Source organism: Oncorhynchus clarkii, chromosome 29 (genome assembly GCF_045791955.1).
Source record: "Oncorhynchus clarkii lewisi isolate Uvic-CL-2024 chromosome 29, UVic_Ocla_1.0, whole genome shotgun sequence".
NCBI classification, from domain to species: Eukaryota; Metazoa; Chordata; class Actinopteri; order Salmoniformes; family Salmonidae; genus Oncorhynchus; species Oncorhynchus clarkii.
Window position 1 is genome coordinate 5,922,046 of NC_092175.1, and position 27,803 is coordinate 5,949,848.

Below are 27,803 nucleotides of genomic sequence, written 5' to 3' on the forward strand. Positions count from 1 at the left end.
TTAAGACGTTTAAAAAAAAATCTGAGCTGTAGATCTTGGCCTGCATTTTGACTCGCGGCTCAGAAATGGTTAGTGACCACTGGGCCACATTATATAGGCAAACTGCCTATGTCTACTGTATATTTACGTGAATATCTTGGTAACCCATAATGCAATGTCTCATCGATGCACCAATAGGAGAAGAGTACTCGAGCCCGTTGTTCTCCGCCAATGGCTGAGTCGTTCGTAAGGAAGTTAGAATCCAATCCTGTCAATTGTCTCGCCCTGAACCGAGACTAATTTAGTTATTTTTTTGTAAACAAATATGTATTTTTTGCAACAAACATTGCCAAATACCGGTATAAGGTCATCTAGATATATTAAACAGACGTCTTGAACTGGCTTATAAGGGGGTCGGTTCTGAAATGTAATAACCTGCCTTTCTCCTGTCCGACAAGAGCCGCTTTCCACCGTATGCGCAGCGGTTAGCGAACTAATGAAGTAAAGGCGGAACAGCAAACTGGACTTTTATCTATGAATTTGTAGGGAACGCTTGATAAAGCCAAATATTCACAGCGGGCGCAGAGCTCCGCCCCTGGTAGGGTAAGTTATAATTAAAATTTTCTAAACCTGCCGGCTAAAAGGCTTGGAACAGAGAGAGAGAGACGTGTAGCACGTGCCATTCGACATCGTTTTGATCGCATTGTGAACCAGAATCTGTGTTTACAGGAGACATTGAATATGGCGATTCTCCATTTTTCGGTTGCATGTAACTTTTTATCTACACCTTTTTTAGAAGCACATACTGGCCGTGGTGGCAATAATAACGATAGTTGCGCAGAAAAACTCCATTCTTTGGTAAGTACAAAATGTAATGTGACATTATTCAACTTGAAAGCTGGTGAATGCCAAGTTGAATGGCTGCTTCCTGGGTTTGAAGGATAATCGCCATATTCAACGTCTCATGTAAACCCAGATGCTGGTTAAACTAATTTGTAGCTATAATATACAAAGTGTAGCCAGTCGTACTATTGTAGAGTGTATTCAGTGTTTCCACAATTGTATATTTTCAATAGACTAGCTATTATGTGCGTAACCCACATTTAGACACCTTTTGATTCATTATTAAATGTATAAATAAACCGGGTCTATCGGTACCTCTTCACTGAACACGATAGAGGGGGGCGAGGGTACATGAACAGGGTGGGCTCATAGAGAATGATAGAGGCCCAAAGGCTGTTTTAGCAAGGGCAGTGCCATTGATGGCTTCCACCATTTTAATGTAGTCAACTGGGTGGGACTTTATGGGTTGACCCCTCCTGATCACCCTGTTGGAGTCATGTGCAACTGGATCATCAGGATGGGTCAGCCAATCGTGAAGATTATTGACTACTTAAAAGTGGATCTGCCAGTGTGCTCAGAGATGGCATAAAAGGAACTATATAGGGATGCTTTCACTATCATTCTCTATGGGTCGAACCAAAGTTGGGTAAAGCTGAACTTTATGCAAATACTCCATGACATCACAGCGCGATTGACTAATCAAAGTTATAGCTTCCAGGCCTTACTGAATTTACTGTTGATACATAGCACTACCTATTATGCTTGCTAACTTGTTAGAACCCACATGAGGGCAGTGCTAGCATGGTTATCCACATTTTTGCTAATAGTTAACATGAAATGTACCAGCCAAGATTCGTAGAGCACGTTTGGGGAGATGAAACAACATAGTCCCATTTATTTATTTCAATGAGCGAATTGGGCCGGGGGATCGTTGGGCAACACAAGCATAGCCCCTCACGGAGTGGCGGTCACGTGGGCCGTACTGGGATGCGGATTCAAAAGCCCCTCAATCGGCCATTGGTGCCCATACATTGCCCCATGGTTGCCTTGTTCATTCTCTTAAATTAAATACCATGACTGTTTTCTCATTAGCTGGGAATGTTTGAAATGTCTGATAAAACATACTTTGGTGATGTCATTATCAAACTAGGGAAAGGGGATAGCTAGTCAGTTGTACAACCTGAATGCATTCAACTGAAATGTGTCTTCTGCATTTAACCCAACCCCTCTGAATCAGAGAGGTGCGGGGGGCTGTCTTAATCAACATCCACGTCTTTGGCGCCCGGGGAACAGTGGGGTTACGGTCTTGCTCAGATGCAGAACGACAGATTTTTACCTTGTCAGCTTGGGGATTCAATCCAGCAAACCACTACATTCCCCTTCCCCTTTTTGTGTGCTATTAGGTTTACTATTAGCATGCTAACACTCATTAAGACCGACAGGTAGAATAGCTAGCCATCGCTAGTATCCACTGGTTGAAGTAACTTGTGAGTGTAATGGAGTTGGCTGGTGACTATACAGGAATATGTATCATTCACAACATTGGGTGGGTGGGGGACAATCTTTATGTGAATATACCACATTCATTGCGGCACGCTTGACCAATTGAAGCTCACTACAGCCCCTTCTGGATTGGCAGTTGATACCTAGCACTAAATAGTTTGGTTGCTAGAGGGCAGCTACGGGCTGCAGTCAACTTGTGCTTAGGGGATAAAAGAAGATTGTGTTCTTATTTCACCTGTCACATTTTACATTATGAATCTTACGTAGTTCCCCAGCACAGTTGAGCCAGTCATGTGTTTGTATAAAATAGCACGAGAAAGCGGGAGCAGGTGAGTCCAGCTGTGTATTTATATGGGTCGCATTTTATATTGAAAGTCAAGTGTTTTGCTTCAATTGAGTGATCAGGGAAGTACAACTATAGTTTTCCGTCACAGAAAATACATGAGTGCAACACATTCGGCAGAAAATAGCTTCATTTTCATCACATGACAGAAGTGCAACACAATTTTGCTGGCAGCCTCACAAGTAAATTAACTCAAAATGAAAAAGCAAGGTATTTTTTGCAAAAATGATTCATGGCCATCATTATTTCTAATGTTTAGGCCTGTCATAGAAATAATGTAGCCAGCTACATTTCCTAATGTTTTGCTTAAAGTTAATCTAGCATTTTAGCGGAGACAAATAGTTTGGCTACACAAGAAAAGTACTGCAGATAATAAACCACACCGGTCGGAGAACTGTGTGCTGATAGAATGGCCATTAGTGAATTTATCTGAGTGGGAAAGTGCAACTGAAGCACAAAATTGGTCTGACGCCCAGCAGAAATGATAAAAATAACTATTTTAGATCTGCATTTACAAAATGCAGCAAGATATTTCTTGTGTGTTATCTTTTTTCCTGTGTGAAAAAACACGGAATTATGCGTTAACACGACCCCTAGTTTAACTTGTTATCTAAGTAAGTGGCTGCATTAATAAGGTGATGGGGCATCATATTGTGTTAGCTTTCTGCCATGTTTGAGAACTCAAAGCCCTTTGGATTAGTTATTTGTACAGCTGCCACTGTTATCTTGATTTCCTTGTATTTCTCTTTACATTTTTTATTTTATTTAACTAGGCAATTCTCTCCTCCCATCTAGTTCTCAGCCCATGTGCTCCCTCCCCCCTCCTCCCCCCTCCTCTCCTAGCAGGCAGGTCCATTGCCCTAGTGACTCCAGACTCCACACAGACACAGCATGTAGACATGCTGCTGAAGAGACAGTACTGCAAAACTTTGTTCATTTGCACAATGTCTCTCATTCACATTCGCTTGTGAAAGTGTCCAAACTCACCAAAAACGACATTCGGTAACACCTACCTAAATGTATAACTTTATGAGCTGGATTGCCTGTCTTTGCAAATTGTTTATTTTCCTTTGCACTCGCATATTTAGCTAGCAGCCTCAGGAAATTAGCTATTACTTGTACTAATCTTGTTAGCATTCAGGTAATTAGCTTTTTTGCATTTTTTGGCGCATGTGTACTAAGCCAGTAATACCGTAAATCCCAGGTTGAGAGAAGGACTGTATGACTATGAAAATCTGGATACTGCCCAACCCTAAGAATGACCATCCTACTCAGTTTTTTTATATATATATATTTCTGTAGTGAAACATTACATTTAACCTTTTGAGCTAAAACTATACTAAATATATTCACGTCACCAAATAACTGATTAAAACACCCTGTTTTGCAATGAAGGTCTACAGTAGCCTCAACAGCACTCTCTGGAGTAGCACCACCATTGTCTGTCCTCCTTTGGGAACATTGACTTCAATACAAGACCTAGGAGGCTAATGGTTCTCACCCCCTTCCATAGACCGACACTGTAATTATGACGACTTCCGGAGGACGTCCTTCAACCTGTCAGAGCTCTTGCAGTAGTAACTGACATGTTGTCCACCTAATCAAAGGATCAGATAATTTATCTAGTACTGAAAGCATAAGTTACAGCTAGCTTAACACTGCAGTGCAAAACATATGTTGAGTAGTTCACTCAGGGAGAGAGTGGTGAGTAGTTCACTCAGGGAGAGAGAGACAATAGTTGAACACTTTTAAACAAATTAATTTCTTTACAATTAAGGGGAAGCAGCAGAGGGAGAGAGCTATATTTAATTGTATTTTTTTTTCACTTAGCCATCCAATGCAGCTAGCTTATTTAGCCTACTCAAACACCTGGGTCAAACAGAGAGGAATGCTATTTATGTTAGCTAGCTGGCTTAGGTTGTCCAACACGGGAACTCTTCCAAGTCTCTGTAAGCTTTCAGTTTTATCAATTTATTGCCATTGGGGCCCGGTGGTGTAACAGCTTGCTGTACATTGTACTCTGATTGCAGCGGGTTTGGGTTTATTAACGTGTTAGTTCTAGCAGCTATGTTTACTATGATGTTAGCTAATATGGTGACAACGGTGTAGGCTGTGTGTAGCGGTTAATGCTGTCCCCGACTTAAACAAATATATAATAATCTTGGCCAACCGAGAGTTGTCTGTTCTTTCGACTAGGGTTGCACATTTTGGGGAATATTCAGAGGTGGAAACTTTCCATGGGAATATATGGGAATTAACACAAATATATGCAAATTAATATTAATACCATTTAAATGTACAGTTGAAGTCGGAAGTTTACATACACTTATGTTGGAGTCATTAAAACTTGTTTTTCAACCACTCCGCACATTTCTTCTTGTTAACAAACTATAGATTTAGCAATTCGGTTAGGACATCTACTGTGTGCATGACACAAGTCATTTTTCCAACAATTGTTTACAGACAGATTATTTCACTTATAATTCACTGTATCACAATTCCAGTGGGTCAGAAGTTTGCATACACTAAGTTGACTGTGCATTTAAACAGCTTGGAAGATTCCAGAAAAGGATGACATGGCTTTAGAATTTTCTGATAGGCTAATTGACCTCATTTGAGTGAATTGGGGGTGTACCTGTGGATGTTTTTCAAGGCCTACCTTCAAACACAGTGCCTCTTTGCTTGACATCATGGGAAAATCAAAAGAAATCAGCCAATATCTCAAACAATAGTACGCAGTATAAACACCATGGGACCACGCAGCCGTAATACCGCTCAGGAAGGAGACGCTTTCTGTCTCCGAGAGATGAATGTAATTTGGTGCGAAAAGTGTAAATCAATCCCAGAACAACAGCAAAGGACTTGTGAAGATGCTGGAGAAAACAGGTACAAAAGTATCTACATCCACAGTAAAACGAGTCCTATATCGACATAACCTGAAAGACCGCTCAGCAAGGAAGAAGCCACTGCTCCAAAACCAACCATCAAAAAGCCAGACTACAGTTTGCACCTGCACATGGGGACAAAGATGGTACTTTTTGAAGAAATGTCCTCTGGTCTGATGAAACAAAAATAGAACTGGTTGTCCATAATGACCATCGTTATGTTTGGAGGAGAAAGGGGGAGGCTTGCAAACCGAAGAACACCATCCCAACCATGAAGTACGTGGGTGGCAGCATCATGTTGTGGGGGTGCTTTGCTGCAGGAGGGACTGGTGCACTTCACAAAATAGATGGCATCATGAGGTGGAAAATTGTGGATATTTTGAAGCAACATCTCAAGACATCAGTCAGGAAGTTAAAGCTTGGTCGCAAATGGGTCTTCCAAATGGACAATGACCCCAAGCATACTTCCAAACTTGTATTGGAGTGGCCATCACAAAGCCCTGAGCTCAATCCTGAAGAAAATTTGTGGGCAGAACTGAAAAAGCGTGCGTGAGTGAGGAGGCCTACAAACCTGACTCCGTTACACCAGCTCTGTCAGGAGGAATGGGCCAAAATTCACCCAATTTATTGTGGGAAGCTTGTGGAAGGCTACACACGTTTGACCCAAGTTGAACAATTTAAAGGCAATGCTACCAATTACTAAATTAGTGTATGTAACCTTCTGACCCACTGGGAATGTGATGAAAGAAATAAAAGCTGAAATAAATAATTATCTCCTAATATTCTGACATTTCACATTCTTAAAATAAAGTGGTGATCCTAACTGACCTAAAACAGGGAATATTTACTTGGATTAATGCCAGGAATTGTGAAAAACTGAGTTTAAATGTATTTGGCTAAGGTGTATGTGATCTTCTGACTTCAACTGTATGTCCACATTACCTCCAGACCATTTTATTGGTGAACTACACGGTAATGTACGTTTTTATTTTTTAGTAATCCACTGTGTGATATAGTACGCTTTTATCATTGTAATCCAGAGAGGTTAAAAACATAACTATCTATCTACATCCTCTGAGGCTTAAAAGAACCTGAATCCTCAGCGTACAATGACACCTTTTTTGTTTTTAAACCCTGGATTTCTTGCCCCTTTATTGTTGGATCTGATTTTTTTTTTTTTAAATAGCTAATATTTCAATTGCCATTCTAATAGATATGCCGATAGTGGACAACCTTGTTTTACTCCTCTTTGCAATTTTAATACTTCCTGAGAAGTAGCCATTATTTTATATTTTACACCTAGGATTACTATGTAACTTTCACCCATTGTGATTCAGGCATTTATATATAAATTCCAATTGTACTTTATCAAAAGCCTTTTTCAAAGTCAGCTATGAATACTAGGCCTGGTTTCCCAGATTTTTCATTAGTGTTCTATTGTTTCCAGTACTTGTCTTTTTTTTTATCTCCAATGTATCGTCCAAGTGAATCCAGGTGAAAGCTATGATCCCTTGATGTCACGTGTTAAATCCACTTCAATCAGTGTAGATGAATGTGAGACAGACCGGTTAAAGAAGGATTTTTAAGCCTTAAGACATGGATTGTGTGTGTGTGCAATTCAGAGGGTGACTTGGCAAGACAAAAGATTTAAGGCGGCTAATCCTTAAGAGATGACGTGCCTTTGAACTCTATGGTAGAAGGTGCCAGGCGCACCGGTTTGTGTGTCAAGAACTGCATCGCTGATATGTTTTTCACACTCAACAGTTTCCTGTGTGTATCAAGAATGGTCCACCACCCAAAGGACATCCAGCCAATTTGACACAATTGTGGGAAGTAGAGGTCAACCGAAAAATGATTTTTCAACACCGATACCGATTATTGGAGGACCAAAAAAGCCGATTTAATCAGACTTTTGTGTGTAATAATGACAATTACAACAATACTGAATGAACACTTTTGTTTAACTTAATATAAATACATAAAATCTACTTAGTCTCAAATAATAATGAAACATACTCAATTTGGTTTAAATAATGCAAAAACAGTGTTGGAGAAGAAATTAAAAGTGCAATATGTGCCAAAGCTAATGTTTAAGTTCCTTGCTCAGAACATATGAAAAAGCTGGAGGTTCAATATTCCCAGTTCTTCAATTTTCCCAGTTAAGAAGTTTTAGGTTGTAGTTATTATAGGACTATTTCTCTCTATTAAAGTCGACCGATTAATCGGAATGGCCGATTTAATTAGGGCCAATTTTAAATCGTTATTTTTGGACACCGATTTGGCCGAATTATTATTATTATTATTATTATTATTATTATTATTATTATTATTATTATTATTTTATTTTTTTAAATGTATTATTATTTATTTATTTATTAATTATTATTTTTTACCTTTATTTAACTAGGCAAGTCAGTTAAGAACACATTCTTATTTTCAATGACTGCCTAGGAACGGTGGGTTAACTGCCTCGTTCAGGGGCAGAACGACAGATTTTTACCTTGTCAGCTCGGGGGATTCAATCTTGCAACCTTACAGTTAACTAGTCCAACGCTCTAACCACCTGCCTCTCATTGCACTCCAGGAGGAGACTGCCTGTTACGCGAATGCATCAATCAATCATAATCACTACACATGGTTGATATTACTAGTTTATCTAGCGTGTCCTGCGTTGCATATAATCGATGCGGTGTGTATCGTTGCTCCAATGTGTACCTAACCATAAACATCAATGCCTTTCTTAAAATCAATGCACAGAAGTATATATTTTTAAACCTGCATATTTAGCTAAAAGAAATCCAGGTTAGCAGGCAATATTAACCCGTTGAAATTGTCACTTCTCTTGCGTTCATTGCACGCAGAGTCAGTGTATATGCAACAGTTTGGGCTGCCTAATATGCCAGAATTTTACGTAATTATGACATAACATTGAAGGTTGTGCAATGTAACATGAATATTTAGACTTATGGATGCCACCCGTTAGATAAAATACGGAACGGTTCCGTATTTCACTGAAAGAATAAACTCATTTTCGAGATGATGTTTCTGGATTCGACCATATTAATGACGTAAGGCTCTTATTTCTGTGTGTTATCATGATTTGATAGAGCAGTCTGACTGAGCAATGGTAGGCACCAGCAGGCTCGTAAGCATTCATTCAAACAGCACGTTCGTGCGTTTGCCAGCAGCTGTTTATGACTTCAAGCCTATCAACTCCCGAGATTAGGCTTGTGTAACCGTTGTGAAATGGCTAGCTAGTTAGCGGGGTGCGCGCTAATAGCGTTTCAAACGTCACTCGCTCTGAGACTTGGAGTGGTTGTTCCCCTTGCTCTGCTTTTGTGGAGCGATGGGTAACGCTGCTTCGAGGGTGGCTGTTGTCGTTGTGTTCCTGGTTCGAGCCCAGATAGGAGCGAGGAGAGGGACGGAAGCTATACTGTTACACTGGCAATACTAAAGTGCCTATAAGAACATCCAATAGTCAAAGGTTAATGAAATACAAATGGTATAGAGAGAGAGTCCCATAATAACTACAACCTAAAACTTCTTACCTGGGAATATTGAAGACTCGTGTTAAAAGGAACCACCAGCTTTCATATGTTCCCATGTTCTGAGCAAGGAACCACCAGCTTTCATATGTTCCCATGTTCTGAGCAAGGAACCACCAGCTTTCATATGTTCCCATGTTCTGAGCAAGGAACTTTAGCTTTCTTACTTTTTGTTTTTGCATTATTTAAACCAAATTGAACATGTTTATTTATTTGAGGCTAAATTTATTTTATTGATGTATTATATTAAGTTAAAATAAGTTCATTCGGTATTGTTGTAATTGTCATTATTACAAATACATTTTAAAAAAAATCGACCGATTTAATCGGTATCAGCTTTTTTTGGTCCTCCAATAGTCTGTATCGGCGTCAAAAAATCTGAATCGGTCGACCTCTACTCGCTATACCATTTGTATTTCATAGAGCTTTGACTATTGGATGTTCTAGTAGGCAGTTTAGTATCGAGGTCGGCCGATTTTCAAGTTTTCATAACAATCGGTAATCAACATTTTTGGACACTGATTGTGGCCGATTACATTGCACTCCACCAGGAGACTGCGTGGCAGGCTGACTACCTGTTACGGGAGTGCAGTAAGATAAGTTTAATGCTAGCTTGCAACTGATTGTTAAAAAAAAAATCTTCACATAATCACTAGTTAACTACACATGGTAGATGATATTACTAGTTTATCTAGCTTGTCCTGCGTTGCATATAATCGATGCAGTGTCTGTTAATTTCTCATCAAATCATAGCCTACTTCGCCAATGATTTAACAAGCGCAGTCACGAAAAAAGCACTCGTTGCACCAATGTGTACCTAACCATAAACATCAATGCCTTTCTTTAAAATCAATACACCGTCAATGCCTTTCTTTAAAATCAATACACAAGTATATATTTGTAAACCTGCATATTTAGTTAACCTGTCTAGGACTGGGCCTTAGGTCATTAATATGGTCAAATCCGGAAACTATAATTTCGAAAAACAAAACGTTTATTCTTTCAGTGAAATACAGAACCCTTCCGTATTTTATCAAACGGTGGTAACCTTAAGTCTAAATATTGCTGTTACATTGCACAACCAATGGTATGTCATAATTATGTAAAATTCTGGCAAATTAGTTTGCAACGAGCCAGGCGGCCCAAACTGTTGCATTTACCCTGACTCTGCGTGCCAGATATTAATATTGCCTGCTAACATGAAATTATTTAACTAAATATGCAGGTTTAAAAATATATACTTCTGTGTATTGACTTTAAGAAAGGCATTGATGTTTTTGGCTAGGTACATTCATGCAATTAAATAATCACCCGTTTGGTTAAGTAGGCTGTGATTCGATGATAATCAATGCGGTGCCTGCTAACTAGCTTGTCCTGCGTTGCACATAAATTAACTACACATGGTTGATGATATTACTAGGTTAACTAGTGATTATGTGAAGATTTTTTCTTTTATAAGATAAGTTTAATAGCTAGCAACTTACCTTGGCTCCTTGCTGCACAGGTGGTCAGCCTGCCATGCAATGTAATCAGCCATAATCGGCGTCCAAAAATGCCGATAACCGATTGTTATGAAAACTTGAAATCGGCCAAACTCTAGTGGGAAGCATTGGAGTTAACATGGGCCAGCATCCCTGTGGATTACTTTCGACACCTTGTAGAGTTCATTACCTGATAAATTTGAGGCTGTTCTGACGGCAAAAGGCAATGCAACTCAATATTACGAAGCTAATGTTTGTACACTCAGTGTACACGTTGTAGCCCTAAACTGGCACACCTGATTCAATTAGTCAACTATCACCAAGACCTTGACTAATTGAAACGTGCCAATTCAGGGCTACAACAAGCATGTGAAACGCCTAATGTTCCCGGAGGAGAGGGTTGGGAAGTACTGGTCTAAAGGCGACATTGTGCAAAGCGAGTGCACAGTTGGGGACTCCATCTTTGAATTAGATTGGATCCATCTTTGAATTAGGTGAGGGTAGCGTCAAACAATTGGATTTAGTACTTTCTTAGGCACCGCTCGGCGTCTGAAACTTCAAGCTTTCTCCCAGAACCTTCTAATTGACTGATTATGGATACCCTCCAATATGGGACACGTGCTACTAAAATAGGTGCAGTCATTGGCCGAGTACTAGGGATGCACCGATATGACATTTGTGGCCGATACCGATATCCGATATTTTCCTTTACAAAAAAAACGATGCCAATATATTTCATATTTTAGCAGCCTTTTAAGCGTTCTAGTACAGTTACATAGTTGACACACACACTGAATTTTTTTTTTTGCATTTACATATGTCCCCATTACCAGTAAAACATAATCAAAACCTATTTATTTCACTTGCTGTGCTGTTTTGTTCATTAGTTCAGTCTCAACCAGGATTTCATCATACATGTCAAGCAGTTAAGTTTGACATGTATGAGTTAAGTCTGTCTGTCCGTCGCGCCTCTTCCTCGGTGCGCACTGTCACTGTTTATTTCCATCTTGTCCAGCTGTGTCTAACATTTCACGTGAACCCTGTTTCTTGTCTGCATCGAAGTAGTGGCCCTTGTACTTAGTATCGGGCATGGTGGCGACACAGTGGCTCAAAGAGTGCCACCGAATCGCTTGTTCACAGCCTCTAGTCGTGTACTATTCCAAGTTAACCCGACGGTCTATGTAGGCATTTTTGTTTCAATGCCATGACGGTTGCAGACGCAGTTGCGCTTATTGCTCGAGTCAGTTGTTCAAATGGAGCTAGGAGTTAGCCGAATAGCCACGGCGATATGCAACTTTTCAGGGAAGTTATGAACCAATATACACAGGCAGTTAGGAAAGCAGGGGCTAGCTATTTCAGCACAAACTCAAAAGTTCTGGGACACTGTATAGTCCATGGAGAATAAGAGCACCTCCTCCCAGCTGCCCACTGCGCTGAGGCCAGGAAACACTGTCACCACCGATAAATCCACAATAATTGAGAATTTCAATTAACATTCTACGGCTGGCCATGCTTTCCACCTGGCTACCCCTACCCCCGGTCAACAGCTCTGCACCCCCCACAGCAACTTGCCTAAGCCTCCCCATTTCTCCACCCAAATCCAGATAGCTGATGTTCTGAAAGAGCTGCAAAATCTGGACCCCTACACATCAGCTGGGCTAGACAATCTGGACCCTCTCTTTCTTAAATTATCTGCCGCAATTTTTGCAACCCCTATTACTGGGCTGTTCAAGCTCTCTTTTGTATTGTCTGAGATCCCTCAAGACTGAAAAGCTGCCGTAGTCATCCACCTCTTCAAAGGAGGAGACACTCTAGACCCAAACTGTTAGTGACCAATATCCATCCTGCCCTGCCTTTCTAAAGTCTTAGAAAGCCAAGTTAACAAACGGATCACCGACCATTTTGAATCCCACCGTACCTTCTCCACTATTTAATCTGGTTTCCGAGCTGCTCATGGGTGCACCTCAGCCATGCTCAAGGTCCTAAACGATATCATAACTGCCATCGATTAAAGACAATACTGTGCAGCCATCTTCATCGACCTGGCCAAGGCTTTCGACTCTGTCGATCACCGCCGCCTTATCGGCAGACTCAACAGCCTTGGTTTCTCAAATGACTGCCTCGCCTGGTTCATCACCTACTTCTCAGATGGAGTTCGGTGTGTCAAATTGGAGGGCCTGTTGTACGGACCTTTGGCAGCCTCTATGGGGGTGCCACAGTGTTCAATTCTCGGGCAGACTCTCTTCTCTGTATATAGCAATGTCGTCTCTTGCTGCTGGTGATTCTCTGATCCACCTCTACGCAGATGACACCATTCTGTATACTTCTGGCCATTCTTTGGACACTGTGTTAACAAACCTCCAGACGAGCTTCAATGCCATACAACACTCCTTCCGTGGCCTCCAACGGCTCTTAAATGCAAGTAAAACTAAATGCATGCTCTTCAACCGATTGCTGCCCGCCCGTCTAGCATCACTACTCTGGACGGTTCTGACTTAGAATATGTGGACAACTACAAATATCTAGGTGTCTGGTTAGACTGTGAACTCTCCTTCCAGACTCGCATTAAGCATCTCCAATCCAAAATTAAATCTAGAATCGGCTTCCTTTTTCGTAACAAAGCATCCTTCACTCATGCTGCCAAACATACCCTCGTAAAACTGACTATCCTACCGTTCCTTGACTTCGGCGATTTACAAAATAGCTTCCAACACTCTACTCAGCAAATTGGATGTAGTCTATCTGTTTTGTCACCAAAGCCCCATATACTACCCACCACTGCGACCTGTATGCTCTCATTGGCTGGCCCTCGCTTCATATTCGTCGCCAAACCCACTGGCTCCAAGTCATCTAAGAGTCTTTGCTAGGTAAAGCCCCGCCTTATCTCAGCTCATTGGTCACCATAGCAACACCCACCCATAGCACGCGCTCCAGCAGGTATAGTTCACTGGTCATCCCCAAAGTCAACTCTTCCTTTGGCCGCCATTCCTTCCAGTTCTCTGCTGCCAATGACTGGAACGAATTGCAAAAATCACTGGGGTCTTATCTTTTTTGCTCCTTTGCACCCCAGTATCTCTACTTGCACACTCATCTTCTGCACATCTATTACTCCAGTGTTTTAATTGCTAAATTGTAATTATTTCGCCACTATGGCCTATTTCTTGCGTTACCTCCCTAGTCTTACTACATTTGCACACACTGTATAACCTTTTCTGTTGTGTAATTGACTGTACGTTTGTTTATCCCATGTGTAACTTATCTTGGCCAGGTCGCAGTTGTAAATGAGAACTTGTTCTCAACTGGCCTATCTGGTTAAATAACAGTGAAATGAACAAATTTAATAAAAAGTAGTGCTCATGTTTCAAAAATGTTCTCATATGCCATTGAAATGGCTGCAGCAGTATGAGAACTAGCAGATTCTTGAGCATGCAATAAATCTTTCCTCATTCGGGAATTCTCGTGGACCCACTGTGCTGTCAGACTCCTAATGCTCATGGGGCTGACATCGCTGGTCCAAATGTTAGTCGTGAAGCTAATAGCGGTGACGCCCATAGCAAGTAACGTTAGCTCATGGATGTGAGTTTCAACAATACTGTGTAACTCCGGTAGGAAAAATAGCACCGGTGTGTTTTGGTGTTCGACCAGTCGGCGAAAGCCAACATGATCCAGAACAGTTGATTTGTCAAGGGCAATGAATTCTGTTATCTTGGCATTAATGGTTTTGGCCTTCGCGTTGTCTCGCTGAAATGTTCTTACTCTTTCAAATCACTGCTCGACTTCACTGCTCAAGCCACGTTGTGGGCTAGGTTAGGGATGCTGTGTTGCGCGTGTACCGCTATATTTTTCGTGGTGTCTACCTACGTTATATATAGGTACGCACATCAACTTTGACATCGGTTTTGCACATCGACGTTAAACTAGACATCATGCCGATTTTGGCATTTTTAGCTAATATCGTCCGATTACGATTTTCAATATTGTGCATCCCTACTGAGTACTAATCTTGCACACTTCTTCTATGCAATACCCTAAGACGGAGCATTACTGTTAAAATAACTGTCCTTAATGTAGGGCTGACCCCATTTAGTCGATTGTTTGGCGATAGGCTGTTGGTCAACCAATATGTTTTTTTTTTCGCGCAGTGGCTAATATATATACAAATTAATTTTGGCACACAAGATACTTGTCTGATTCATGCCTGACTGAGTAGACAAATCCATTGCAGAGGCTGCGGGGATGGCACATCAGTAGTACATTTACCATTTAATTACCATAATTTCTAATCTACAATGTTTGTTTGGTTACGGTAACTTCTGTTAACGCATTCAATATATTATTTGTCTTACCGTTGTAGAAGTGGGCATGTTTTCAGATCGCACAACCTAGGCTACACTTGTGAGAAAAAATATTTGGTTCACTTCATTCCGTTTACAAGTTGTCAATTTATTAATTGTCTTTTGTTTGGAGCGATCGTGTCGATCTTGAGTATGGACACGCACCTGATTACGCAAAGAAGTATGCCTAGGCTTCCTGGCAGCATGGATATGTAGGCCTATAAAATGGGCCCATTTGGGGATCTGATACTATTTCTGATTGTCTTAACTCAACATCACTGTGGAGCTTTTTAAAGCACATGTTTTCTTTGCCTAAAACAGCAAGTAAATAAAGTATGTTTTTACATTAATTGAAAACAACAATAGTTCATCAACTTAGCCCATTTGAAAAATGTCCAGCTCTCCCCCTTTCAATAATGCTCTGACCCAGTGGAAACGTCATAAAATAGGCCTACCTGATTACTTCTTATCTCTTGCGCAAATAGCTTACAGCTGTGTCTGTCTGTCTGGAGCTCACTGGCACAGGAAACTCTTGAGGGCACAGAATATTTTATACAATGTTGCAAGTTTTCTAGCAGGCCAGACCAAGTTTATAGTTCCTTGCAGACAGGCCATGCATAACCCATGTGATTTTATAGGATATTTATTTTTATCAGGATATTTTCTGGGCTGTAATGTTTTTATTTTTTGGCTTTATGTAGGTTATTTGTGCATATTGGCAATGGTAATAGAAGTTACCTTTTAGATTTGTATCATTTTCATTCAGATAAAATTTGGTTAACCACAACATTGATTTTGAGATATGAAGACATTATGAAAACTGACAGTAGAAATGGTACAATAACTTGGCACTCCAAATGGAAAAGGTTGCCGGCCGCTGATGTTGCCTGTATCCTATTACCGGCAACTTCACGAGGCCAGCAGCAGCGGGAGGAGGGGGTGTCGGTCTGCAACATTTTTTCGTATTCTTCTGGTTAGGTTATATTAATCTCTGGCTCCCTTCTAGTCATTTGTGTCTTAATTTTGAATGGCAGTGCTTAAAGCATCAGAAAAGTATTCAGACCACTTTACTTTTTCAACATTTTGTTACGTTACAGCCTTATTCTAAAATTGATTAAATAAAAAATGTTACTCATAAATCTACACACAATACCCCATAATAACAAAGCAAAAACAGTTTTTTTTTTTTTTTTTTTTTACGGAAATATCACATTAGGGAAGTATTCAGTCTTCTTGGGTATGACACTACAAGCATGGCACACCTGGATGGGGAGCGTTTCTGCACAGCTATTTTCAGGTGTCTCCAGACAGGTGTCCAGACACAGAGCAAACTGGCACTAACCAGAATGGAAAGAGTCCTCAATTGGCAGAGTTGCAAAGAAAAAGCCATATCTCAGACTGGCCAATAAAAAGAAAAGATTAAGATGGGCAAAAGAACACAGACGCTGGACAGAGGAACTCTGCCTAGAAGGCCAGCATCCCTGAATCACCTCTTCACTGTTGACGTTGAGACGGGTGTTTTGCGGGTACTTATGAAGCTGCCAGTTGAGGACTTGTGAGGCGTCTTTTTCTTAAACTAGACACTCTAATGTACTTGTCCTCTTGCTCAGTTGTGCACCGGGGCCTCCCACTCTTTCTATTCTGGTTAGAGCCAGTTTGCGCTGTTCTGTGAAGGTATTAGTACACAGCATTGTACAAGTTCTTCAGTTTCTTGGCAATTTCTCGAATGGAATAGCCTTTATTTCTCAGAACAAGAATAGACTGACAAGTTTCAGAAGAAAGTTATTTGTTCGGGCCATTTTAAGCCTGTAATCGAACCCACATGCTGATACTCCAGATACTAAACTAGTCTAAAGAAGGCCAGTTTTATTGCTGCTTTAATTAGCACAACAATTTTCAGCTGTGCTAACATAAATGCAAAAGGGTTTTCTAATGATCAATTATCCTTTTAAAATGTTAAACTTGGATTAGCTGACGACGTGCCTTTGGAATACAGGAGTGATGGTTGCTGATAATGTGCCTCTGTACGCCTATGTAGATATTCCATAAAAAAAATCTGTCGTTTCCACAATAGTCATTTACATCTATTTTTCCACTATATATGGAAAAATACATGTTTAAAAATGTTGACCGATTGGTTGAAAGAACTGATGACTCTCGGTCGACCAAGATTCGGGGACAGCCCTAACTTAATAAGCTAATAAGTCTATACGTGACGGCGAGCTTCGTAGAGCTATTTATGTTTGGTGTCTGTTTTGGTCATGCTTGTATATTCGATCTGTCAAACCACAAAACATAGCTTGTGCGTGCAACGAGTCAGTTTACTTGCTGCAGCAATCAAGGATCATTTGTGGGGTAAGGTAACGATGGCTATATAAAGAGAATGTATCACACTGCTTTGGGCAATAATACTGAATGTATTTGGTATTGGCCACTATGTTCCCTGCAAGAATAAGATTTAAATCTGATCTTATTTTAGACATTTTAAAATGTAGATTTATGACATTTTGGATTACATGAAGTTGACTATCCAGCTATCATGTCTTAGATTCAATCACTGGGCATATCTTGGTTAATCAGCCATGCTGTGTTGGCCATACAATTGTCTGAACTGGAATTTGACCCAGGTACCACTCTTGTTCCCTTTCTGCTCCCTGTACTGGTCCCTCAGCCCATGTGATGATGTTGTCATCTGTTCCGGCTGTTCCAAGAGGTGGTCAGCAGATACCCGGCACCATATCGGTGGGTCTGGTGGATCCATTACCCCCTCTTTCCCAGTTGTACCATGAAAAACTGGCCACAGGGTGCAGAGAGACTAGCAAGGACCAGAAGACTGCTGCTGCTTGTGTAGGACCTCTGATGACCATGTCTCTCAGACCAGCAGAGAGCAAAGCTAGAGATGGTAATCTTGGGATGAGCTCTGGTGGGAGACCGCAACAGATCCCGGTGGAGCACAGGCAGAACGCTTTGGGCTCAGTCTCCAGTCTAAGAGGTCATGTCTATGGGACTGCTGGCTCTGCCGACTTCAGAAGAGCAGAGAGACCAGTGTCAGACCAGGTTTGGAATGTGTGTCTTGTTCTTAGTGTATGCTTATGTTTCTGCATGTGTGTTCCATGTGTGTCTTGTGTAAACTTGTGTGTTGTCATTTTCAGGTTCAAGGCTTTCAAAGACCTGGCAACAATGGCAATGTCTTGGTTAATCCAAAACAACTAGGTAATGTACCATTGTTGATCTCAGTCTGTTGCATAGAAACAGCAGTAATGACACTACATAGTACAGACATCAAATGAGTCAAGGAGGCGAATCAGTGAATCTAAGAATTTCATATGAGCACTGCAAAGGTTTTAGAGATGCAGTTCCCATTTGGTCATTAGCCACCATGTGAAATCTCAAACGGTGCAACCAAATCCTTCAGCTACCCAAACCAAACAGCCTACCTCCCCAGTCCCCACGCAGCCTCTCACCTATCTGTGACTGTGTGTTCTGTACACAGAGCCTACCTCCAGGGCCTCGCCTCCGCTTCAAGGCTGCCCCCCTGGCCCTGCTCCCCCGGCCAGCCCCACAGGTGAGCAGCTGGGCATCCTGGAGAGCTGCCTGGCACCCCACCAGGCAGAGATGAAGCGGCTGCTGACAGGTGCCCTGGGCACCCTGTGCCAGCGGCTAGAGGTGGTGGAGAGGAGGATGGAGGAGCTCTACGAGCAGGGAACCAAACACGGCAACAGCCTGGCCCTGCTCAACACCCAGGTGGGCCAGCTAGTGAGAAGGATGACCGCCACCACCAAACAGGACTTGTCACCTCTCCATGGTCTGGGTGAGTTGAGGTTGACGCGCTAAAGATTAGAAGGCACCACACTAAAAAGTGTATGCTTGCTCCCCTGTTATAAAGTCATTTTTAAGTGTTTTTAAGATGTGTGGATTATATCGTTCGTTAAGTCATACTGACACACATAGGGTATGAAAGGCTAGGTTGTTGTCTGTGTGCTAGATGCTGCTGTGTTTAAGTAATTGATTGAATATTATTTTGTTGGTGAGTAATGTTTTGGTTTCTTGTGTCGGTACAGGAACAGAACCAAGAGCGCTGAAAGAAGAAAAGTTGGACTTCACCAAGCTGTTACCACATGGTCCAAACCCTTCATGCCATATGGGCTGCTCTGGAACAGACAACGGGATCCTCACTGGATGTCAATGGAGGATGGCGAAAACATTTTCACCTAGCCGCAGTCCGGCCCAGCGCTGTGAACACAATGAGGGATTTGGTGGGGAAATGAAAAGGACAGAGTTGGGGCACTTCTTATCCTCTGTTGGAAAAGAGATGGTCACAGAAGGGTGCATACAGGGAAACTACTCCCCCATGTCAGACTCTGAGGATCTGGACATGGAGCTGGCTGGCGAGAAGGGGCAGGACGCTCCCACCTGGTTGGTCAATTCTGCCCTGATGGACACAGAGTCTAGTGACAGCCAGGAAGTGACCCTTCTATCTCCTTCTTTGAAGGCACAATCTGGGGACACTCAAGTGAACAGGAGAGGGAGTATGGAGACACATCCACACCCTCCTCATATACACGTCCCCACTCAATCACAAGGCCAATCCAAAAGCACTGAGATCCCAACGTGTCCAATTCCAAGTAAGGGTCGGACTATGGCTGCATTTTCTGAGGTGGTCCAGTTGAGCCCTATAGGAGCTTGCTCTCTGTTGGCACATTCCGTTAAAGCCGTAGGCTCATCTAGGTCCGAGCACACAGGTAGAATAACTCCAACTTATTTCCAGCGAAGGATCACCAGCCCACCTCGCACTGACCACACGGCCTACACGCAGTCCTCCAAAGAGGCAGAGAAAGACTGGAAGCCTGAGAGTAAGAGGCGGAACAAGTGGGAAGCGAAGGCACACCCGGTTGGCGAGTTCGTCTCCACTGCCGCCATGTCCATCAAGGGTAGCTTCTCCGCCCAGGTACAGGACCAACCGCAGGCTGGTGTGGGCAGGGAGACAGCCGATGAGAGGCAGTGGAGTCAACAACACGAGAGTATAAGGGTGTCAAACGGAGGACAAGAAAATCAGACCCTTAGATTAACAGTACCTACTAATCAGCAACACTCTCCATTGTGCCATGCCCAATTTAAATCTCCAGACCGACTATCACCATCGGGTTCAGTCTCTGTGCCGTATTCCCGGTCTCCACCATTGACTGGCTACATGGACCCTCAGAAGGACAAACAAGCCCTCCTGCCCTTCCATTCTATCAGCCCCTCTCTGGACACCTCCGTGGCCTCCAAGTTCCCCTCTCCCCGAAATGGCTCTTGTAAATCTCTCATCATTGGTGTTCAATCCACCCACCACGAGTGCCAGGCCCTCCTGCTCCAGCTGTCGGACACAGCCAACCACCTCATAGCTGCCAGCCCCTCTCCGGAGCTCCCCTCATCCCCGGATGGTGGTCAAAGCAGACGAGGGAACCTCCCGCACTTCTTCAACTCCAAGCTCAAGCGCCACTGGGATAAGGACCGGCCCTCCTGTAAGAAGCGGCAGCTAAAAGGCATTAGCAGCACTGGTGGCGCTCTAGCCATGACTCTCCTGGAGCTGCAGGAGGAGACGTTGCAGCACCACTGGCAGCCACTGGTGATTCTGGGCAGCCCAGTCTTGCTTCTTTCCCCCCTGCAGCTGGCGTCCCTAGCCCAGAACTTCTCCCGCTGCTGCAGCAAACTCCTGAACGGAGACACCTCTACCCTGCAGCGGGGTCTCTCCCGCCTACTCCGCGCACCTGGTCAGTTCCCCATGTCCCTCTTCAGCCAGATGGGCTTCTCTAAGATCTCCAAGGGGGGTTTGAGCACTGTGCTGGCCGCCTCCTCCCCAACCTCCTTCCGCCACTGGTTCAGACACAAGTGCCCTGCTACCCTCATGAGACTGTCGGCCACAGAAGTGAAGACTGTGGTGTGTCAGATCATGGAGTCACGGAAGAAGTACATGCATCTTCCCCTGCTGCCCCTCAAGGACTACACTGGCCCGTCTGGCCTGTGCAATGACCACAGGTCAGTCTATAACGTGATATTGACTTGTGAAAATGGCTTGATGCTCTGAGATAATGAGGGATTTTAGAGGTAGCGTTTGAAGAAACTCATCTGATTTCTTGTTTGTATTTGTAGTTATGCTCTGCCTTGTTGTCAGGATACTTCCTCTAGCAGGAATTATAAACTGGGTGGTTCGATCCCTGAATGCTAATTGGCTGATACCCATGGTATACAGTCTGATATACCACGGCTATGACAAAACATTTATTTTTACTGCTCTAATAACGTTGGTAACCAGTTTTATAATCGCAATAAGGCACCTTAGCCATCAGTGGAGGCTGGTGACTTGAATAATTGAATAGGATGGGAGACCCATGGTTTAGGCGCCGGAGGTGACAAAATGTGTCAAAATCGGCAGACTAATTATGTTAACCTAAATCATTTAATAAAGAAGTTTATAGTACAATATTATGGGGAATGAGAGCAGTGCTTGAATGAGGCATGAGTTGAGGTGTTCAGAGGCTTGACCAGTGCAGGACAGGATTTGACTGAGAAGACAAAAAACAATAACACAAGACACTAAACAGACAAAAGAGCTAAGAATGAGTTAGTCTAAGCAAGGTAACATCATTGATGTGTAATGTGTTTTGTCTATGTGATTGACTCAACATACAGTAATGAGAGAACATTGATAGAGGTACTCAGTGCTTGGAGAGGAAACATTCAATGTGCCAGTGGATGAGCGAGCACATGAGACGTGGCTTCTGTTAATGTCAGGAAAAGTTGACAATGGGAGTGGAGTGGTCATCACCTCTTAATCAGGGAACGGGAGGTGACATAGCTGTAAATACAAATAGCAGATACATTATTTTACAGTTGCACCGTCGACGAGTTGCTCGGAAGTTAAACTCAGGCGACTCAAAATTCATAAAGTCAAACACAGGTTGCGCATCTTGACAAATCAAAGTTTCCCTGAATAAAGCCCTGATCGTCCACATACCTGACAATAACTGACCACTGCAAGCAGACTGGTGGCACCATAGGTCCCAGAGCGGTGGGGCAATTTTTACCCCCTGGGACCTGGAGTTTTTCCCTTATGTTTTAACCGAAGTAGGAAAACTCTGGACCCTGATAAGGTATGACGGTGATTAATCAGTTGTAAAAAGGTTTTATATGGGCTATGATGGGACCAGTTTTTCCTAATCCGGTCACATGGTTTAAAAAAAACTCCTGAACAAATGTCATGGCTCTGAGGGGAATGAAAACCTAGTCCAACTGCAGCTACCTTACATTTGTTCATATACATTACATTTAGACTAGATTAGGATGGGGATTTCCTCTACCCAGACACAGACAACAACTGATAGACAATAGAACTCACAGGGCTGAGCTTTATGTGTGTTTGCATCATGCAGGCCTAAGCAACTGTCATTAATATGTTGATTGATTAATTCTAGTTAATCATTTTGGATTCAAAACGTATAGGCAGCCTAGCCAGCCCAATCACATTTTCTCCCAACACACAAATGGTCTATAAATACATAATGTTACTCTGACCAGATGGACACCATGGTGCCCAGACAGTGATGTTGAAGTTACTTTAGACCCTCGGGGCTCCCGAGTGGCGCAGCGGTCTAAGGCACTGCATCTCAATGTCCCTGGTTTGAATCCAGGCTGTATCACATACGGCCGTGATTGGGAGTCCCATAGGGCGGCACACAATTGGCCCAGCGTCGTCCGGGTTTGGCCGGGTAGGCCGTCATTGTAAATAAGAATTTGTTCTTAACTGACTTGTCTTGTTAAACAACGGTTACATTTAAAAACAAAAAATTATAATTGCAAAACAGTGTATTTTAATAAATTATTTGGGGACATATAAAATACTATACTAATATATTCATGTCTCACAATTTTTTCACAGCAAGGTGATCAGCACATGCAACAAGCCACTCAGTATGATGAATGCCTGTTTTGTCTAGATGTGGGACAGTATCGAATCTCCATAAAATGCAGATCTACCACACAATGTAATAACGGATTAACTATCAATGTGGCCAGACTACACTGTGTGCCCAGGGCACCCGAGTGTACAAAACATTAGGAATTGCCTGCTCTTTCCATGACATCGACTGACCAGGCGAAAGCTATGATCCTTTATTGATGTCACCTAAATCCACTTCAATCAGTGTAGACAAGGGGATTTTTAAGCCTTGACACAATTGTGACATGGATTGTGTATGTGTGCCATTCAGAGGGTGAATGGGCAAGACGAAAGATTTGTGTCTTTGAATGGGGTATGGTAGTAGATGCCAGGTGCACCGGTTTGTGTCAAGAACTGCAACACTGCTGAGTTTTTTTAATGCTCAACAGTTTCCCGCGTGTATCAAGAATTGTCCACCACCCAAGGGACATCCAGCCAACTTGACACAACTGCATTGGAGTCAACATGGGCCAGCATCTCTATGGAACGCTTTCAGCACCTTGTATAGTCCATGCCCTGGCGAATTGAGGCTGTTGAAAAGGGAAAAGGGGGGGTCAATATTAAGGTGTTTTTAATGTTTTGTACACTCTGTACATTGCATCCTTTACTGCTTTTGTCAGTGGCATCTCAAATATAAACATAATGTTGTAATCATAGCAGCGGGAAGATTTTTGGGTGTGGGGGTGTGGCGACTCTTTCGCTGACGGGGGGGGCAGATGTTTTATTTATTTTTTCCACCCACACTACAGGCTATATCATTATTTAAATTAAATAAATTTAATTTTTGGATTTATTTTGTGATGAAGATTTTTTTGTTAATTCCGATTTTTGAGCAGGTCCTTCAGCACACCTACTTCCCGTGACTATGATTGTAACGGTGCACAACCTATGAATTTGATCAAAAATACTTTTTTCTAACAGTTTAAATTTTTTTCTCCTTCCTGTCCTGCCCGAGCAGCACATCTCTCACCTCTCCGCCCACACAGCGATGTAGGGTCAGACTTACCCCAGAGCGGGCCCTTTCCCAATCCAGAACCAGCCATGGGCACAGCCCCAAGACCATGCATCTGGATAACCAGCCTGAGCCTGTACCCAGTCTTGCCATCGCTACAGCCAACGTCAAATACCCAGGTCTGCATGGGCATGGCTGCAGCCCATCCAGAGAGGTGAGCCTGCCATATACAGGAACTGTACACATCCTACACTATACTCTTAGCCTGGGCTTTGTTTGGTTGTACTATACAAAGCCTTCTACTCATTATAGGTGTAGCTCTGATGCTCTGTATTATCCTTACAATTTATTGGGGCCATGCTCAGCAGATTTTAGCCAAATCTGCAGTCTAGCCCTGTTCCTAAGGGGCCTGATGAATGTTGTGTGACAACGGGAACACCATTTCGGTGTTGACTAATGAGGATGCTCATTTTCTCCACGGAGAGAGATACCATGTCTTTTATTCCCTTTGAGCATCATTATTTTTCAAAGAAGCACCTCTTCCCTTGTTTTCATACAAACTCTTTTACAATCCAGCTAGTTGTACCATGTCTTCTTTGACATTATTAAAATACAAAATATTTTCTGGTTCTGTGACCTTGTTCACTTTCTTTCTTTCTGTGGCTCTGCAGGGAGGTCTGTATGAGGCGACTGTGGGGGCCCCGCCAGGCCAGCGCTCCAAGAGGGTATCCCAGATCCGCATCCGGAAGACTGTTCCCAAACCAGACAATAACCTCACGCCCATGGGCCTGCCCAAACCAAAGAGGTGAGGGGAAAAACCAGTAACTAACAAAACAATTGGATTGTTGATTTTATAGGGGCTTGTGTGATCACACAGATTGCCAATAGTAAATTCTTAAGTCAAGCTAGAAGACACGTCTGAACCGGGCCGTTGTGTTGAACTAGTAGTTTGATCAACTATCCTCCTGTGTCTCAACTGTGTTTCACATGTTTTTATTTGTGTGTACATTGCATCAGACTGAAGAAGAAGGAGTTCAGCTTGGAGGAGATTTACACCAACAAGAATTATAGATCGCCCACTCCCAACAGGTCAGTCATCATTTTTATTATTCAAACTGTACCTTAAGTTGAACATGACAACGCACAGTTTATTAAAACACTTTGTTGTCAGTCAGTAGGCTGGTTTTAAATGGGTATATCTACTGTAGTCTATACTTCTTATCGCTGCCCAGAGATCTCCTCTTGCAGCCACCTTGGCTCATGATATTAGACCTGATGCTTGGCTTACTTTATACATACTTTATATGTACACGGTGGCCACATACACTGAGTGTAAGAAACATTAGGAATACCTGTTTCAATTAGTCAAGGGCTTGGTGATTAGTTGACAAATTGAATCAGGTGTGCCATTTTAGGGCCACAACACGTACACTGAGTGTACAAAACATTAGGTGCAGCTTCTTAATATTGAGTTTCACCCCTGCCAGTGCATTCACCCCTCTCTAAGGCACTGAAGAATCTCTTTGTCTTTCTATCATTATGCTCAAAATGCAAATTTTACCCTTGATTTTCCTTTATCATATGGTTCATATTTTCTTTAGTATATGGTTTATCATATTGTTTTCCCATACCAGGAGCCTAGAGACAATCTTCGAGGAGCCCAAGGAGAAGAACGGATTGCTGGTCTGCATCGGCCACCAGAAGAGGAAGCGCGTGCTGGACTTCCCAGACTTCACACTGCCGCGCAAACGAAAAGCAAGAGCCAACCTGCTGCCCCTGCGCGTGAAGGGCCCCAGGGGCCGGGGCCGGAGGGGGAGGCCCGACGATTCCGACCTGGACATTATGCTCATCGAGAGGCTGAGCGAGCTGGAGGACTTCTTCACCTGCCAAGGCCTGGAGGACTGAGCAGTCCCTCAATACCCCCTCCTTCACATCTAAATGCACAGGCTGTGTCCCAAATGGCACCCTGTTCAGCATATAGGGCTCTACTTTTGACCGAAGCCCACTGGGTCAAAAGTAGTCTCATTTGTGACATGCTACACATGCATTGCACGCAGTTCCTCATTCTCAGTTTTTGTTTGGAGCACTTGAAATAACCAGCCAGTCACATTATTGTTTTATAACTGCAAGCATTTGAAGAGCTAGAAAAGAGCAAAGGCAAACTGTGCCACTGGCCAGCCCAGGCGCATTTGTTATTGTTTTTGTTTTGAGGAAATGAGCATTCGGCATCGTTAAAAATAAATATATTTGAACATATGTTCATGTTCTACTGCGCATGCAGTGTTCGTTGTTTGAAGTAAAGTCTTTGTTGTAATGTCGCAAACGGACGTTGCCGCTTCACCGCTATGGATTCCAACTTTAATGCATGCCTTAGTGGAAGTTTAAAGTCAATCCAGCAAAGATATGATTTTGTTGATATACAATGAATAGTGGTTGAACAATAACTGTCTTCTTAGGAACTAATAATTGAAACTGAGAATTTGGAACACTGATACCTAAATGTGTGCGTTCGTTCACACACATGCACACACATTAAGCTTTTGCGTATGAACACTGTAGACTACACAAGCACATGGGTGGCAAGTTCACCAACCCATACCCGAGCACTTTCCTTCTTACCTTATTCAGACCATGTGACCTGTACTGGGAAAAACTCTGGGTTGTAGTTAAGGCCCAGAATCTTTGTTAGGCAGGTGGTCACATGGTCAGGAAAAACTCTTGCCCCTAACCGTTTTCCATTGGATAGGGGTGTTTGAGGAGGTCATGTGCACTGAGTGGTCTGTGCTTTTAGTACAGTGAGAGTGTGGGCTATGTTCCTGTAGTTATTTTCCTAATTCCTATTGCTGCTATACCCCCTACCTAGTATATTGCTAAATTATATTATAGATGTTATCTCAAAGTTCAGAACATCAGTTTTATTTTTAAACCACGTGATCCATAGTCATATTCGGTGCATTGGGAAAGTATTCAGACCCCTTCCCTTGTTCAATATTTTGTTACGTTAAAGCCATCTACACATTATACCCCATAATGACACAGGTGAAAAAAATGGGTTTTATACATTTTTGACAAAATTATAAAATAGACTGCCTTAGATTGGAAGACCTAACCTGGTTGCCAGATCTATTTATACTTATTGCATTATCATACCAAACAGTCTGGCCTTAGTGCAATCTCACATTGCATAATGACTGTCAAGATACATTTATGCTTTAGCAATATCCTTATCTGGGAACCAGGCTATAACCATTTGTTGTAGTCTTTGCTTACCACTGCGCATTTTGTTATGACAGCATTTGTTATGAAACACTAATTTCAGGTGAATAATTCGTTTTTGAACTGTGGTCAGTCATCATTACATATCAGACAGGTCTTGGTGTGGATTGAAGTGGAAACGTTCAGCTCCGCAGCCACACACATTGACACAATCCTCTCTTGAATTGCTCAGCACAAAATGAAAGTGTCATTATCTGACAGTGATCTAATGGGGTTTGTATTTAACGCCCAAATAATACACTTCATACTTAAGTTTGTTATTTAAGTTTTTTTTATTCATTTTCTTTTGTATGGTTACTTTCTAAGAGAGACCTGATGTGGTTTGCAATCATTGTTTGTATACTTCTCTGCTGCCCTGGACCTATTTTCCAGTAGCTTTGCCAGTAGCTTTGCCAGTAGCTTTTTGTGGCAGAAGTCTTCACTTATTGACCCCCCCCCCACCCCGTGAAGTGTTCTATTGCACCTTCTCTCCCGTCCTCTGACATCTGCTCTTTAGGCCAGAGATTGAATTGTAGAAACAAGTTATTTTAATTTAGCTGTAGCAGAGGATTATTTGTGTTTACACTGGTGTGCAGTGTAAGAAGTGACACACTTTGGAATCCCATATGTCAGTGAAAATATGAATTTTATATTGTTTTTCATTAAATCCCTCCTATTCTTTATTTCATCCTCTGACAAAAG

The 27,803-nt window shown here is 42.4% G+C and overlaps 2 protein-coding genes across 2 annotated transcripts; both read left to right on the forward strand.

Annotated features, from left to right (window-relative positions):
* The first annotated feature begins 628 nt into the window (after positions 1–628).
* LOC139387795 (uncharacterized) lies at positions 629–20,096 on the forward strand. The gene is made up of 6 exons (XM_071134028.1): positions 629–837; positions 17,585–17,970; positions 18,066–18,126; positions 18,407–18,724; positions 18,975–19,942; positions 20,040–20,096. The coding sequence occupies exons 2-6, from the start codon at positions 17,593–17,595 to the stop codon at positions 20,094–20,096; spliced, it is 1,782 nt and encodes a 593-aa protein (XP_070990129.1). The 5' UTR covers positions 629–837; positions 17,585–17,592.
* On the forward strand, positions 19,937–27,045 carry LOC139388704 (protein PRR14L-like). Its single transcript, XM_071135555.1, has 5 exons — positions 19,937–20,934; positions 23,853–24,060; positions 24,518–24,651; positions 24,864–24,935; positions 25,481–27,045. The coding sequence occupies exons 1-5, from the start codon at positions 20,105–20,107 to the stop codon at positions 25,749–25,751; spliced, it is 1,515 nt and encodes a 504-aa protein (XP_070991656.1). The 5' UTR covers positions 19,937–20,104; the 3' UTR covers positions 25,752–27,045.
* Positions 27,046–27,803: the final 758 nt, after the last annotated feature.

Bases quoted from the DNA above. Each gene is read 5' to 3' on its own strand.
- LOC139387795 (XM_071134028.1), top strand. From the start codon at position 17,593: ATGATGTTGTCATCTGTTCCGGCTGTTCCAAGAGGTGGTCAGCAGATA. The intron at 18,725-18,974 runs GTGAGTTGAGGT...GTGTCGGTACAG, and splicing joins GTCACCTCTCCATGGTCTGG to GAACAGAACCAAGAGCGCTG. The intron at 19,943-20,039 runs GTGTCAAACGGA...TTAAATCTCCAG, and splicing joins AACAACACGAGAGTATAAGG to ACCGACTATCACCATCGGGT.
- LOC139388704 (XM_071135555.1), top strand. From the start codon at position 20,105: ATGGACCCTCAGAAGGACAAACAAGCCCTCCTGCCCTTCCATTCTATC. The intron at 24,652-24,863 runs GTGAGGGGAAAA...ACATTGCATCAG, and splicing joins GGCCTGCCCAAACCAAAGAG to ACTGAAGAAGAAGGAGTTCA. The intron at 24,936-25,480 runs GTCAGTCATCAT...TTCCCATACCAG, and splicing joins AGATCGCCCACTCCCAACAG to GAGCCTAGAGACAATCTTCG.